General features: G+C 47.1%; 1 protein-coding gene across 6 annotated transcripts in view; it reads left to right on the top strand.

Moving 5' to 3' along the window:
• The first annotated feature begins 2,564 nt into the window (after window positions 1–2,564).
• The window catches only part of EHBP1 (EH domain binding protein 1), a 733,557-nt gene continuing 719,660 nt past the window's right edge, over window positions 2,565–16,461 (top strand). For 3 of the 6 annotated variants that reach the window (XM_073628177.1, XM_073628181.1, XM_073628179.1), the window contains exons 1-2: window positions 2,567–2,842; window positions 4,633–5,031. In XM_073628177.1, the coding sequence (XP_073484278.1) occupies window positions 4,928–5,031 (104 nt within the window). In that variant the 5' untranslated portion in view covers window positions 2,567–2,842; window positions 4,633–4,927. Of the gene's footprint in view, window positions 2,843–4,632; window positions 5,032–16,461 lie in introns of all 6 variants that reach the window. The other 3 variants (XM_073628180.1, XM_073628182.1, XR_012243991.1) reach the window with 2 other exon arrangements.

Genomic DNA, 16,461 nt, shown 5'->3' on the forward strand with positions numbered 1-16,461 from the left:
CAGAGGTTCAAGAATTAAGTGCACCTGTGGAGCCCACGCAGAGAGCACGGTGGGCCCACATTGCTACTGGGGAATAGTAGTGGAAAACACTGGACAGGTGGATGTGGACATTGGCTCAGTGTGTCCTTCCTAAATGCAGATTACAGAAAAGGTGTACGTGGTCATGGGGAACCGAGAGTTAACTGTAGAACAGTTGCAGGTCAGTGTACACGGTATATGTTCATCTCTAAGGGAATTCCCCCATAGTAGCCTGAGCCTTGATGAAAACGGCACAAGAGTAAAAGGTACCTCACGTGTAGTAAAGTACAAGGTGCCTAGTGTAGCCAGAAGAACCAACCCTGGGGTAGGCCTGTCATGTGATCCTTGCTTGGCACCCAACGAGGAGGGAAACATGGAGGACATTACGACCACCCATCTACCCTTACAACTTTATTTAAAAGCAGTCTTTTGAGTAGGAGTGCATTACATGTATGAAAAAAAAAAAAAAAAAAAAAAAAAAAAAAAGCAGTGCCAGCGACCGCAACATACAGGGATATACAATGTAATACTGACATATAATCACACACATGGGTTGTACTTGATGGACTTGTGTCTTTTTTCGACCTCACCTACTATGTAACTATGTAGCTGTAATTTTTTTTTCTTTTCAGCACAAGCAACACAACACGCTGGTGTGATCTGTATTCATTCTTTTCTGATTGCGTGTGTTGGGAAAGTGTTCACAAATACTCCCCAGTCCATCTGGTGTGCATGTACCCTAAATAAAGCAAATCCAGGAGAATGGTGTGAAGGGAGCCCAGCCCATGGTCAGACACCTGGAAGTTCTCCTCTTCTAATGGGCTTGGTAAGCAGAACCTAAATGTCCGAAGCACTACAAGGTCCAGCAGACCCAGAAAATGTAATCTCCACAGCACTACAAGGCCCAGCAGACCCAGAACCTAAATGTCCCCAGCACTACAAGTCCCACCACCTAAATGTCCCCAGCACTACAAGTTCCAGCAGACCCAGAACCTAGATGTCCCCAACACTACAAGTTCCAGCAGACCCAGAACCTAGATGTCCCCAACACTACAAGTTCCAGCAGACCCAGAACCTAGATGTCCCCAGCACTACAAGTTCCAGCAGACCCAGAACCTAGGATGTCCCCAGCACTACAAGTTCCAGCAGACCCAGAACCTAGATGTCCCCAGCACTACAAGTTCCAGCAGACTCAGAACCTAGATGTCCCCAGCACTACAAGTTCCAGCAGACTCAGAACCTAGATGTCCCCAGCACTACAAGTTCCAGCAGACTCAGAACCTAGATGTCCCCAGCACTACAAGTTCCAGCAGACTCAGAACCTAGATGTCCCCAGCACTACAAGTTCCAGCAGACTCAGAACCTAGATGTCCCCAGCACTACAAGTTCCAGCAGACTCAGAACCTAGATGTCCCCAGCACTACAAGTTCCAGCAGACTCAGAACCTAGATGTCCCCAGCACTACAAGTTCCAGCAGACTCAGAACCTAGATGTCCCCAGCACTACAAGTTCCAGCAGACTCAGAACCTAGATGTCCCCAGCACTACAAGTTCCAGCAGACTCAGAACCTAGATGTCCCCAGCACTACAAGTTCCAGCAGACTCAGAACCTAGATGTCCCCAGCACTACAAGTTCCAGCAGACCCAGAACCTAGATGTCCCCAGCACTACAAGTTCCAGCAGACCCAGAACCTAGATGTCCCCAGCACTACAAGTTCCAGCAGACCCAGAACCTAGATGTCCACAGCACTACAAGTTCCAGCAGACTCAGAACCTAGGTGTCCACAGTACTACAAGTTCCAGCAGACTCAGAACCTAGATGTCCCCAGCACTACAAGTTCCAGCAGACTCAGAACCTAGATGTCCCCAGCACTACAAGTTCCAGCAGACTCAGAACCTAGATGTCCCAAACACTACAAGTTCCAGCAGACTCAGAACCTAGATGTCCCCAGCACTACAAGTTCCATCAGACCTAGAGCCTAGATATCCACAGTACTACAAGTTCCATCAGACCTAGATATCCACAGTACTACAAGTTCCATCAGACCTAGATATCCACAGTACTACAAGTTCCATCAGACCTAGATATCCACAGTACTACAAGTTCCAGCAGACCTAGATATCCACAGTACTACAAGTTCCAGCAGACCCAGAACTTAGATGTCCACAGTGCTACAAGTCCCAGCAGAGCAGAGGGAAGTCACCAGCCTCATGGCTGGTTACTGTCATCCAGGTAACCAGGCGGCTCACAGCAGAGACCTGCACAGCTATCAGGCCGGCCGGGGTACAGCCCACTCTCAGAGCCGTACATGACAAGGAAACTGACAGCTCCGGCGTCCAATCGGCAGCCTCCATACCATAAACATCGCCTTGTCACCTTGTCCAGCAGCCAATCACCTTCTCTCCCCGAGAAGGCGGCCACTTCGCTGACTGTTCGGGCAGCGCCGAAGCTGAGCCCATTTAAAGCACCGGCTAGCCCCGCCCCTTTAAACCTGGACGCTCATTCGTCCGTCTGCTGAGTGGCAGGCCAGCTCTCCAATAGGAGTGCGGTATCCATGCTGCTGGATGCCCAATGTAGAGATTAGCAGCGGTGGCTGTGGCGGTGGAGCGGGCTCTGGCTAGCAGGGAGGGTTCTATCACCGAGGATTGTACTGGAGTCCAGGGCCGGGGAGGGGGGAGGCTGCACCTATCTGTCTGCATACTAAATCTCCTTGGCCTGGAATAGAGGGGGATCCTGGGAGCTGAGGACTGCTGATCCCGGGCATGGGGGATCCACACTAATATCCAGGGCTCAGGGATCCAATGCCCAGTGTGGTCAGGAGGAGGTAAGCTGGAGGGGATCTCTGTGTGTTGTCCTGATCCTTCCCAATCCTTGTCCTGTCCCCTGGCTGTCAGTGTATGATTCCCCCCTCTCATCTATGGAGGAATTCTTCTACCTTCTGGATGGAGCTTCCCTTCACTGCAGGGGTCCCCAACCAGTGGCTCAGGGGCCCCATGTTGCAGTGATCTCCAACCAGTGGCTCAGGGGCCCCATGTTGCAGTGATCTCCAACCAGTGGCTCAGGGGCCCCATGTTGCAGTGATCTCCAACCAGTGACTCAGGGGCCCCATGTTGCAGTGATCTCCAACCAGTGGCTCAGGGGCCCCATGTTGTAGTGGCTCAGGGGCCACATGTTGCAGTGATCTGTAACTAGTGGCCCCATGTTGCAGTGATTTCCAACCAGTGGCTTAGTGGCCACATGTTGCAGTGATCACCAACCAGTGGCTCAGGGGCCCCATGCTGTAGTGGCTCAGGGGCCACATGTTGCAGTGATCTTTAACCAGTGGCTCATGGACCCCGGGTTGCAGTGATCTCCAACCAGTGGCTCATGGACCCCGTGTTGCAGTGATCTCCAACCAGTGGCTCAGGGGCCCCATGCTGCAGTGATCTCCTACCAGTGTCCCCATATTGCAGTGATCTCCAACCAATGGCTCAGGGGCCCCATGTTGCAGTGATCTCCAACCAGTGGCTCATGGACCCCGTGTTGCAGTGATCTCCAACCAGTGGCTCATGGACCCCGTGTTGCAGTGATCTCCAACCAGTGGCTCAGGGGCCCCGTGTTGCAGTGATCTCCAACCAGTGGCTCAGGGGCCCCGTGTTGCAGTGATCTCCAACCAGTGGCTCAGGGGCCCCGTGTTGCAGTGATCTCCAACCAGTGGCTCAGGGGCCCCGTGTTGCAGTGATCTCCAACCAGTGGCTCAGGGGCCCCGTGTTGCAGTGATCTCCAACCAGTGGCTCAGGGGCCCCGTGTTGCAGTGATCTCCAACCAGTGGCTCAGGGGCCCCGTGTTGCAGTGATCTCCAACCAGTGGCTCAGGGGCCCCATGCTGCAGTGATCTCCTACCAGTGTCTCCATGTTGCAGTGATCTCTAACCAGTGGCTCAGGGGCCCCATGTTGCAGTGATCTCTAACCAGTGGCTCAGGACCCCAGGTGGTGCTGAGCGGCCTGCGATGGAGCCCCCCCGTGTATCAGGACACTCGCAGCATTACACATGGATCTGTGTTTATTTTTTTTAATGTATGCATAGCAAGCATTGAAATCTGTCACAGTGATTAAAGTTTATTTTGTGCCCCTGTCATATTGCAGGTGGTGGGGGATCTGTCAGAGGTTGGGGATCCCTGCATGGCGATACATGGGTTAACGGTGAGCGGATGATGACAGCTTGTAGTGACAGGGGGAGGGGCAGTGAGTAAGGGGACTTGTGAATCATAGACATGGCCAATGTTTTGGGTGGCAGCCTAGGCGGCACGTTCTCCTCCTCCTCCCTGTCCTGCCACCCCTGTGTCAGATGCCTGGCCGAGGTATAATTATGGGCTGATGAGCTACAATACAAATGACAGGTTGGAGGATTTGCTTCCCAGTGTTGGAGACTTTCCCTGATCTGTCATTGGGGGTGGGACTGTCACCTTTTACCCATGTACATGACCCGTGTGTGTTGTATGTAGGTGTGCTGATCACCCCTCCTCCGTAGACCTTTCTTGTAAATGGGATCACTGACAGCTCTGCTTAGACGTTGCTTCGTGATGTCAAATATTAACAGCTTTCTCTCTCCTGCTTCCTCCTTTGTCTGTACCAGTCTAGCTCCACGGATTCCACGTCATTTGTCCTGGGAGGAGAGCTGACTTTCCATGCACCGGGGACTTCCTCTCCCTCAGCCATGCAGCAGTCTCCTAAGCTGGATGTCTGCCTTGTGAAGTGGGATCAGCCGCCGGTGTCTCTGATGAGTGCGTCTGGACAACAGCCTGCGTTTGGCACCCTCTGCCCTGCTACGCACGCCACCTTGTAAGGCTGCTCGGAATAATACAGAAAAGACGTCTTTCCCTCCCCTTCACCCCCCCCCCCCCCCGGCCGCTCTGGTCTGATCTTGGATCATGGCTTCAGTATGGAAGAGGCTTCAGCGTGTGGGCAAACATGCCTCCAAGTTCCAGTTTGTGGCATCTTACCAGGAGCTGATGGTGGAATGCACTAAGAAATGGTCAGTGACCGCCGTGTAAACGTTTTCTATTTGTATAGCTGTCAGCAAACACACGCTAGTCGTAAATTACCAGCTGTGTGAGGAAGTACAGAAAATTCCTAGTCCATTGAGCTGTCAGTCATTCCCATGTGACACCGGTGACTGTTGTGTGACACCACCTGGCACTCCTGATTTTCACTTATTTCATTGTCTGCCAGCATCTTCTTCCCTAGAATATAAAATGAATGAATCCTAAGGGCTCGTCTACACCACAATCTCTAATGTGCAGTCCCGATTATACACATTATTATTATTATTATTATTCAGGATTTATATAGCGCCAGCAGTTTGCTCCACACCTTGCGTTAGGGCAGACAGTACAGTTACAATACAATGCAGGAGGAATGAGAGGGCTCTGCTCATTACAGCTGACAATCTAGAGTGCATTTTTTGTGTGCGTTTTTATTTTTGGTGCATGATTTGATTTTTGTTGCATTTACATGTATTCATGTACATTTACATGCAAAAAAAAAAAAAGCACACTGTCCTTTTTATAAACGCACATGAAAGCGCCTCAGTGGTGTAACCTAAACTCATTTAAAATGCATTTATTTTTCTAGCATATGTGTTCATACCGTGTATAAAGTGATATTAAGCCCCGGTTCACACAGGGGCGACTTGTCAGGTGACTTAGCCGCCTGACAAGTCGCGTCCCGTTCTGTACTACGGAACCGTTCTAATAGGAGCGACGCAAGTCGCTCCCACTTAGAAAAAGGTTCCTGTAGTATTTTTGGGGCAACTTCAGGCGACTTGCATTGACTTCTATACAGAAGTCGTTTTGCATGTCGCCGCTGAAGTCGTGTGCAGGTCGCCTCAGTGAGTCGATCTGCAAGTCGTGTTGCCTCTGTGTGAACCGGCACTAAAGGTTAGGTTATTATTTTTTTATTTTTTTTTTAAACCAAACATGTTATACTTACCTGCTCTGTGTAAGGCTACTTTTACACTGGGGTGCTGGCCGCGTTGACAGTAAAGCGCCGCTAGTTTTAGCGGTGCTTTACCGTCTTACTAGCGGGGCACTTTGAACCCCTGCTAGCGTCCGAAAAAGGGTTAAAAGAGCCCGCTAAGCGCCGCTGCCGAAGTGCTGCCCATTGATTTCAATGGCAGGGGCGGTTTAGGAGTGGTGTGTACACCGTTCCCGCACCACCCCAAAGATGCTACTTGCAGGACTTTTTTTCCCGTCCCTCAGGCTTTCACACTGGGGTGACTTGAGAGGCGCTTTACAGGCACTATTTTTAGCGCTAAAATGCCTGAAAAGCGCCTCAGTGTGAAAGTGGTCTAATAGTTTTGCACAGTGCAGTCTCAATCCTCCTCTTCTCAGGTCCTCCCCCTTGACCAGTGCTGCCAATAGCAAGCCACTTGCTATGGGGGCACTGGTGCATGCTTGCTCCCGAGCCCCACTCTATGCGTCCATAAGTCACATAGAGCCGTGGCTCAGTCCTGCTCTCTCCGCAGTGGCTTACTGGCTGTGGTTGACACCAGTGGGAGCCAGTGGCTCCCGGTGCTGTGTCTCCACCAATTAGGAGAGAGTGACATGGGACAGCTGAGGCTTTCATGCACTTTGCTGGATCGAGAGGTGGCTCAGGTGAGTACTGTGGAGGGAGCAGCACACAGAAGGTTTTTTACCTTCATGCATATAACAACCTTCATCCTTTACAACCAATTTAAAAACACATTCATTATGATGATGCAGTGCAAACGCACATGCAAGAAAAATGAATGTATTCCAGGGAGTCTATTTTACACCATTGTGGAACATTTCACGTGCTTTAAAAAGAAAAAAAAAAAAGCACAGCATACTGCGTGTTTTTTTTTTTTTTTGTATGTATACACACATGAACACACCTCAAATGCATGTAAATGCAACTAGGTAAAAAAAAAAATCATAAAGCCTAAACATTCACCACAAACGCAACAAAAATGCACCATAAATGCATGTTAATGCACATGCGGAACTGAATACTGATACTGTGGTTTAAACGAACCCTTACTGGATTGTATTTATACACCTTTGTAGTGCATTCTTGTACTTACCTGCGAAAAAAGCAGCATGCTGTACTTTTTAAAACACGTGAATGCACCACAATTGTGTAAACTAGGGTCATCCAAAATACATTTATTTTTCTTGCATATGTTTTCATACTGCATTTTAAAAAACATGTTGAATGGTATCTGGTATAAATGAGTGTATAAGTGTAAAATGCACTGGAAGTGCTAAATATGAAATGATGTGCATGAACCACAGCGACCAATCAGAGTTGAGTCTACTGCAGATCAGTGTAAGATCTCTGTTGCTATTGGTTGCTGCACTTGGCTCATCGTTCTTGAAGTTTGAACTGATTTATAATAAACTATCCTAAAATGAATGAATAAGTATAAATATATGATTCGGTTCTAAGTAGTTGTAGTTTATGTTGTGAAAGGGCAGCATGGACTATTGTGATAGTAAAGATATGACGTTTGCTTGTTATGACAGATGTATTTAGTTTATACTTTTGATCACCTGCTTATGTATACAATTCGGTTTCTTTTGTTTGCTGATATGGTGCTTGTGGTGTTCAGTGGAATGATTTAACTCTGAGATGGGTACCTCTGGTTCCCTATTTATTGTTGCAAAGGAATACTATGCAGTTGAAAGCTGGTAAGCATGCTAAAATAACAGGGCAAATGATACAGGTGGGCATCGTGGTCTTGTTTTCTTGTCATTAACATGTAGTATATGTCTTGAGATCCATATGGATATATAATATATATATAGTTGGAGTTATGGATAAGCAGCTCTTTAATATTCTGCAATCTATGAGATGTAAAAGAGCAGTTCTGCCCCCTGTCATAAGATAAGGAATAAACCCCTTGTTTTTTGGATTGTAATGAAAGTGATGACATGGGAATACCTACTGTATTAAAAGAAAAGTCTGGTCAAAGCTGTTTTGGTCATGCTGCTCTTGTGGGTCACAGAAGTGCCCTCACTTGTGCTCTCCTGTAACCCGGAATCAGCCAACACCGAGCTAAAAGCATGCTGTCGGCTGACATCAGAGCTGCTGCAGGTTCTGGAAGGATCCCGACTATACTGTCAGGACCCACCCAGATCACTGACCAGCAGCTGGCTCAGCCTCTCAGCGCATTGCTAAGAGCCTGAGCCAGCTGCTCCTGCCCTCTCCACAGCCTGGCGCTCCAGAGAGCTCTGGAAGAACAGAGCAGAGAACGGTGACTGGTTTGATCGGCTGATTGGTGGTGATCGGCTTCTAATTTCAGCTTTTTCAATTAAGCTTTGACAATAAGCCCCCGTTCAAATCGGAGCGATTTGACATGTCAAATCGCAGCCTATTACCAGCAACGGCACTGTCCCAATCGGTGCGACGCCAAACCGATTTCCAAAAGTAGTTCCTGCACTACTTTTGGTGACTTCGGGGGCGATTTCAGGAGACATCTGTGCATGAACCCGCACAGATGTCTTTCGAATTGCCCCCGAACTCGCACTTAAATGCAGGTTTGAAATCGTGCAAGTTTAGCTGAACTCACACGATTTCAAACCTAAAATCGCATTAAAAACACTGCGCTATCAAAGGTATAAGCAAAAAGCCTCTGAACTGGAAAAAATATATCCTCTACACCGTGGTAATAATAATGTATAAAATATATGATGAAAAATATATACAAAGACACGTGCTTAATAGCCAAATAATAAAGTGACAATGTGCATTTATATAGTGATAAAAAATATTAAAGCAAATAAGTCCGTGGAAATCTAAATAGATCCAAATACTGGATTTATAAAAAAAGTGCTTAAGTGCACTGTGCAAAGTTCAAATTGATCCAATTTACAGGTGCTCCACACTCCATGCGATTCAGTATGCTGTGAAAGTGATGCGACAATCAGACGCTGTGTTCTCACTTAGGGCCCCCCCCCCCCATGTAATGAAGGCTCACCTTAAGGTGTGTGACCTTGTTGTTAAGCTTGGTCAATACATGCTTTGGAACCACTACAGGGTTCAACAGTGCGTCCCGGATCCTGGATCAATCGCCAATGTGCCTCAGTAAATCAATAAGAAAAGGATCTCATAGTGTAATATGCTTATGCAATTTATTGAACCAAAAAATAAACAGGTCCCACACAGGGTACTCACAATATCCAGGCACTTCAGTGCGCCATTCTACATCAAGCAAAAAACGAATGGTGGAAACCGGCTGGTAATGGGATGGTATGCTGATTGTTAATAACAGCTGATCTGCTAAGCGTGCCATCCTGTCCCCTTCCCCTCAACCTGCCTTCAGTGTGGGCTAAAACCTGAAAACTGATTGGTTTTAATGCACAGCTGCACTCGCCAGTTTTAGTAAATAAACCCCACAGTTGATGCTCTCTGCTCTGGAAAGGCTGAGAACTGAGCGATCATTGGTCATGTGATTGCTCAGTTCTCGTGCTAAGAGCCAGCAGGGGAAAGCTGCAGCATCACACCAGGAAGGGGAGTATGTAGGTTTATTTTTTTTGTATTCCCATGCTTCTCTTTTTAAGAAGGTCTCTACTATGATTCTAAGGTATTTAAAGCGGTTGTATACCCGCATATGTCAAAAAAGAAAAAAAAAAAACCTTGCAAAGGCATAATGAGCTGGTATGCACTGCATACTAGCGCATTCTGAAATACTTACCTTAGAAAGAGGTCCCCGTATCGCAGCCTGGTCCACGCCGAGGGAGCTGACACTTTGCCCTCAGTGTTTCTTCCGGGTTCGTGGCTCCGCCCCTGTGAGTGTCCGGAGCCGCATGCACGTGGGAGTCTTCTTCCCAGCAAGGTTCGGCAGCGTCTTTTAAAAGTTAATTTCTTACATTTTTTTTTTTTTTTGCAACAAGTTTTGTTCCAGAAGTAAGCACCAACAGAGTAGACCCTGAAGAATGTTTATTGGTCAGTTGTTAAAGTGAAACTGAAGTCTAAAGTAAAAACTGTGAGCACGCAGGCTCTTTATTGCAGGAGAGACATGCAAAGTCTCTTGTGCAATAAAATAAACTTACCTGCTCTCAGTTTCTTGTAGAATGTATACTGAGCTGCACATGCGCAGTTCAATTTACGTTTTGGCACAGTGCCGATATGACTGCATTCCTGTGCATGTGCAGAAGGGGGCGTCATCCTGCACCAGCCAATCAAAATGGAAGAAGCTGGAGAGGACTCCTGAAGCAGAGGTAAGTATTGCAAAATATTTCTGCTTTAAGCCACCCATACACTACTAGAATTTTATTTCAAGTTTTTTTGTTTCAAGAACGTTTAATCAACTTTCTATACAATATTGGGTTCAAATCAACATTCGTTTTCGATCCCACTGACGGCATAATTGGAAGGAGCAGGAATTAAAACTTTTCTTAAACAAATGAATGTCAAGGCCCTTTTCACACCCGGGCGTTTTGCGTTTGCAGAGAGAATCGTCCCGATTCTGCCAGCGATCCCAAAATGCTCTGCAAAACTGACAAGTCGCACCACGCTTGTTCAGGTGTCCTTAATTTGCAATGACCCCTAAACGCTGGTGCGATTCTGGTACAGTTGTCGCACGATAAATCGCAGCAAACCGCATTATGCAAAGCTTATTGCTCAAAAAGGAGCAGCAGCTTTGCATGATGCGGTTTGCCACAATTGCAGCGTGACTTACCGCAGCAGAATCAGACTCGCGTGAAAATGAATGGCACCTGAACAAGCATGATGTGATTTGTCAGATTTGCAGAGCGTTTTGAGGATGGGGCAGAATCGCAGCGATTCTGCCTATAATCTCGAATGCCCAGGTGTGAAAAGGGCTCCATGCACACTGGCTTAAAATACTCTGCTTCTCCAGGAGTTTTGTGTTTTTGCCTGTAGAAGCAGCTCAATGTTATCCTATGTATCCATGCACATTGGGACGTTTAGAGGCAGGAAAAAAAGCCTTCTGTTTTGTGTTTTTTGAGAGCGGTTTTCTGGCAGAAAAAAAAAACGCTGAACCCTAGTACAAAAACCGCTGAAAACAGCACTGGCCTTTTTTTTTTTTTTTTTTTTTTAAGCTAGTGTGCATGGACCCTTAGCCCTGGTTCACATTGCAGTGAGTTGACATGTCAAATCGCATGCCAAATCGGCGGCTATTGCCAGCAGTGGCCTCGACTGAATCTTTGCTGTGTCGCACCGATTCCCAAAAATAGTTTCTGTACAACTTTTGGCGACTTCGGGGAGCTCCATGAGGACAGGGACTTGACGGCGTTATGTAAGTACCTGTAATGGTATTAGTAGTATAAAGTACAGGTGTAGTACTCACAATTTATACAATCGGAATGCTGTGCAATTAGACAAACCAAGGAGGTATCACTGCTTTCTTATGTAATGGAAACTGCTGGGGAAAATTTATGTGTACCTCGGGTTCAGAGTTGGTATCCTTCTTTTCCTTGGCTCCTTCTCCTGGTAATACTTCCCATCTTTGGCTCCCCCATTCCTCCATCCAGCCCCTGGAAGCGAGGCAACCTTGTGTAAGCTCCAAGTCACTGTAGTTAGAGCTTACACATGGTTGAGGACTTCTCCCTACCCCCATATGACATTGCTAGACTAATCACCAAGCGCTAGCGTTGTCACATGTGTGGGGGGAGTAAATTCCTTCATATGTGGAAGTACTGGGTATTTTATTCGTTCTAGTGGCTGAAGACCTCAGCGCAATAATGTAAAAATGAGGAAGGGATTCAAGTCAACCTGCAGCTTTCCCTGCATAGGCAAAACAGGTTTGTAGTATGCTTTAACTGCAGGGCCCTATTAAGACGGGCGCTGTGGATGTGAATTGGCCATTTGGTAATGCAACTGGAGCTGTCAGGTGTTGCACGCAGGCGCTCCAATGTAAGTCTATGGGAATGCAGAAATCGCACAATAGCGATTTCGATAAGAACTTGGAATAATAGACAGCATATTGAAATCGCTGCTTCTGACATTCAAGTAAATATAATCAGACTACGGTGAGCGTGCCCGCATTCAGATGGGCACTCAGGTCCGTTACTAGGCCATTTATTTATGCGGTTGGAGCTGTTAAGTGTTGGATGTAGTCGATCTGCTGACCCGCACACCTGTCAAATTAGGACGAGGGGCTGTGTCAGTGCAATTTCTGCATTCCCATAGGCTTACATTGGAGCACCTGCGTGCAACACCTGACAGCTCCAGTTGCATAAACAAATGGCCTAGTAATGGACCTGAATGCCCATGTGAATGCGGGCACGCTCACCGGAGTCTGATTATATTTTCTTGAATGTCAGAAGCAGCGATTTCGATATGCTGTTCATTATTCCAAGTTCATATCACATGTTTTCAGATGAATAGAACACAGACTGATGTCATTCAGATGGATGAATAATCATGTCGGAGACGCAGCTTAGTGTGCCAGATTTAGATCCTGCAGGAAAGGCTGTTCAACTCTAAGGTGATCAGAGCCATCTAAGCGGGTCAGTATAGTGCTCATCCCCACTCACTTCTGTCTGGTCTGCTAATGCATGTTCTGACCCTCACCTGCACTACATATGACAGCTCTGGTGGTGAGTGGAGTCTCCTGGCCAGTAAGCTGCACCTCTTGCACTGATTTATAAGCTCGTGTATTTTATGATTTTTGAGCAGGGAGGAAATGAAATACACCCAATCCTGGAAACCTTTTATTCCCGAAGAGGGATATGAAGGAAGAATTGCACCTTACTCCTCTACCCCTAGACTTCGCAAGCGTTTAACCCCTTTGAGGTGGGATGGGGATGATAGCACTGCAAGGGTATTTTTGTTCTGGTGCCTGGTGGTGGACCAGTTTATTCCAGGGGGGTAGTAGAATGAGAGTTGCCTATTGCAATTTGTTAGTCCATCATATAAAAATTGGAATGACTTAAAGCTGAACTCAGGCAAACCATTACATATACTGTACAGTTAAAAAGCAAATGTGGGAACAGGTTTATCTGTCAAAAGACTTGTAATCCAGACACTCCTACCAGAAAGAACAGCCAGATCCTTGACCTCCTTTGGCTGCATTAGCAAGATTAATGGCCAACACTGGGAAATTTTGAAAATTGTCCCTTGTAGTGGGGCTGTGCCTGCACTGCGGAGGTTGACTGCTCATTTATTCTAGGGGAGAGTAAAAGCATGTTTACTTGCCTGATTTTCTGCTACCCTGGCAGACTGTCTCTTGGTGTCATCGCCTCCAATTCAGGGCTGTAGGCCCTGCGTCAGTTTTAATGATGTTAGGACCTTAGACCGCTGGAGTATGGGGAGAAGACACTGCAGGGACTGGTCTAGAAGCCCGTAGGATCAGGTAATTAAAGCAGTAGTAAACCGTCAAACCCCCCCCCCTTCCCCAAAAAAACCTGCAACCATGCATCACATACTAGCACATTCTGAAATACCTTAGAACGAAGCTCCTGCAGCTCACCCGGTCACCGCCGAGGGAGCTGACATGTTCCTTTGGTATTTCTTACGGGTTTGCAGGCTCCAGCGCTGTGAGTGGCTGGAACCGCAATGACGTCACTCCCGCGCATGTGCGCGGCAATCCTCCGTTCCAGAAAGTTCCGTCACGAGCCATCGGACCTTCAGTGCACATGCGCCGCTGACGTTGGCGGCTACATGAAGGGGTGAATATCGCCTAAACCGTGCAGGTTTAGGAGATATTCATTTTACCTAAGGTAAGCATTATTATAGGCTTACCTGTAGGTAAAAATTACCAAGCGGGCAATACAACCGCTTTAAAGTGCAACTTTAGTCAGAAAATTAAGTCCTGATAGATCACTTCAGGCTGACCCCTTTTGCAGGTATAGCTATGTTAAACATTAAAAATAAGTATCTATACTGTTTTTAAAATCCAGTAATAGTCTGTCTCACCCTCCTCTGCACATGACAAGTTACTCTCCATTTTTAGGCACTTCTGAATTTGTAGTGTCCAATCTTCTGACAGCCTTAAAGCATAATTAAACCCTCCTATCCTTTACAGCCAAGGAAGCTACATCTGTTTGATCTGCAACTGCCATGGTTCTGCATTTGTGATCAGTGATGACACCAGCCATTTGATGGTTTGACAGTTAGGTTACAGACACAAGCAAATATGACAGTTAATCCTGGCATTCCAGGAATGTAGCTGTTTTTTTTTTTTGAAACTGTAAAATTGATGGGCTTAGTTCCGTTTTTATGATTTACTGCTGTTTAGGGGCTCTGGGCTTCAGCAAAAAAGTAGCCTCCAGCAAGAAGATACTCGAGCCAATTTACAGCACACACCAGGGGCGTAACTACCACCATAGCGACCCATGCGGGCCCAGTGAGGATAAGAGCACCGCCGGCATAGTCTCCCAGCCAGGGGAAGAGAGAGGAAAGGAAGAGGCGAGCTGTCCGTATCAGCAGAGAGCTGAATTGCCCGATGTAAGAGCTTTCATTAGAACTTCCAGTGTTCCCGGGGCTCACGTCACATAGCTCCACCTTTTGGCCCGATGCCTTTGATAGACAGAATGCCGATCCAATGCGGGACATGTGACGTCATCAAAGGCATCGGGCCAAGAGGTGGGGCTATGTGACGTTGAGCCCCGGGAAGACAGGAAATTCAAATGAAAGCTATTACAGCGGGCAATAATGCTCTCTGCTGATCCGGGTGGCTTGCCTCTTCCTCTGCATAGGTGGGGCTGTATGGGGCACAGGCAGACCAGGCTGTATGGGGCACAGGTCACGCTGTATGGGGCACAGGTCACGCTGTAGGGGGCACAGGTCACGCTGCATTGACACTAGGGCAGCTGTGGGGGGGGGGGGGGGGCTGTTTGCAGGGGGGCCCCATACAACATTTTGCTATGGGGCCCTGCTATTTCTAGTTACGCCCCTGGCACACACTTATTTTGGTAGCATAATAATGTGGAATGTATGTTCCTTGTTTAAGAACATTATTTTTTATGAAGTTGTTATGGGTAAAGTTCCACTTTAAATCTACTTTTCTGTGCCTTCTAGACCTTAACGAGCAGGTAACCCTTGCGGTACAACCGCAGCCTCACTGCAAAGGAGAATTTCCTGGCGTTGAGCTTTAACTAGGAACACACCCCAAGAATTCCTATTGGATGATAAAGCTGCAGCAGCACACTGATAAGGTCATCCCTCTCTGGGTGTTCCTCGTCAGCACATGTGTATTATTGTACAGGGAAAAACAGAAGTAGCTACTTAAAAGGCTCCATGCACACTGGACGTTAAAATAACGTTATAAAAACACCAGTAGCTCTTTGCAGTGAGTTTTTTTAACGTTTTTGCAATAACGTTTATTAGCTTTTTGTTTTTTTTTTGTTTTTTTTTTTTATTTTCAATAGATCAAAAACATAAAATGGTGGTGAGCCACGTTTTTTAGTGTTTATGAGCGTTTGGCGTTTTTTTTTTTTTTTTTTTTTGTGGTCAGGAAAACGACTCCTGATCCCGATTTTTATGGCGTACAGAAAACAGCCCATAAACGCCACTGCTGATAAACATCCAAAAACATCCATGTGTGCATGGACACAAAGGATAACATAGAGAGGAGTTTATGGGCTGTTAAAAAAAAAAAAAACGCCCAAACTCCCAAAAACGGCTGTTTATGATCTTCAGTGTGCATGGAGCCTTTAGTTACATGTAACCATACATTTCATTTTATTTATAGGCTAGCTCACATTATTGCAGATTACGAATGCTTTTTTTTTTTTTCTTTTGATGGACACCGCGCTGGTCCCCTGAGGATCTGCGGGCAGGAGTTTTTAGGCGAGTCCACGGCTTTGGCCTAGTCCGCGGCGTCTGGCCTCACGGACTAGACCGAAGCCACGGCCTCACCTAAAAACTCCTTCCCGCAGCTCCTCAGGACCGGCGCGGTGTCAGCGCCGGTCCTGGTGAAAAAGAAAAGAATCGATTTGCTGAAAATTTGAAGCGATTTGACCTCTCAACTCGATTCAAGATTCAAATCGTTCGTTTATTTTTTTACCCAACCTGCAGGAAAATGCTCTGCTCTTTAGCAGCAGACACGTGGGGGTGCCCTTGACTCTTAATAGCATGCATTGGCAGACGCAGCTTGTGACTGTGGCACCATGAGGCTTGGTGCAGCGTGATTTGAAAAAAAAAAAAGTCTGGGAATCCTTTCTTTGCGTTTCTGCGGTAAGGGCAGCCCATTGAAATGAATGGGCTGCTTACTTGCATAAGCGTGTAACTATTCTTAGGTCCCTTCCGCACAGGGCGGTCTTCGTTGGAGTCTGCCTGCTCAGCGGGTAATCTTTCTGCTGATCCCTGCTGAGCAGGCAGATGTCAGGTCCGTGTCCGCTCCGCTTATGCAGACGCAGACACAGCCCATTTACACCCAACTACCGTCCGATCCGATTCCCATCTGTCTGATTTTTAGCGGACAGGATCGGATGTAGGCAGGTGTCAACGGATGTCGCTCCATAGAGGAGACTGG

This window comes from Aquarana catesbeiana, linkage group LG04 (assembly GCF_042186555.1).
Source record: "Aquarana catesbeiana isolate 2022-GZ linkage group LG04, ASM4218655v1, whole genome shotgun sequence".
Classification (NCBI taxonomy): domain Eukaryota; kingdom Metazoa; phylum Chordata; class Amphibia; order Anura; family Ranidae; genus Aquarana; species Aquarana catesbeiana.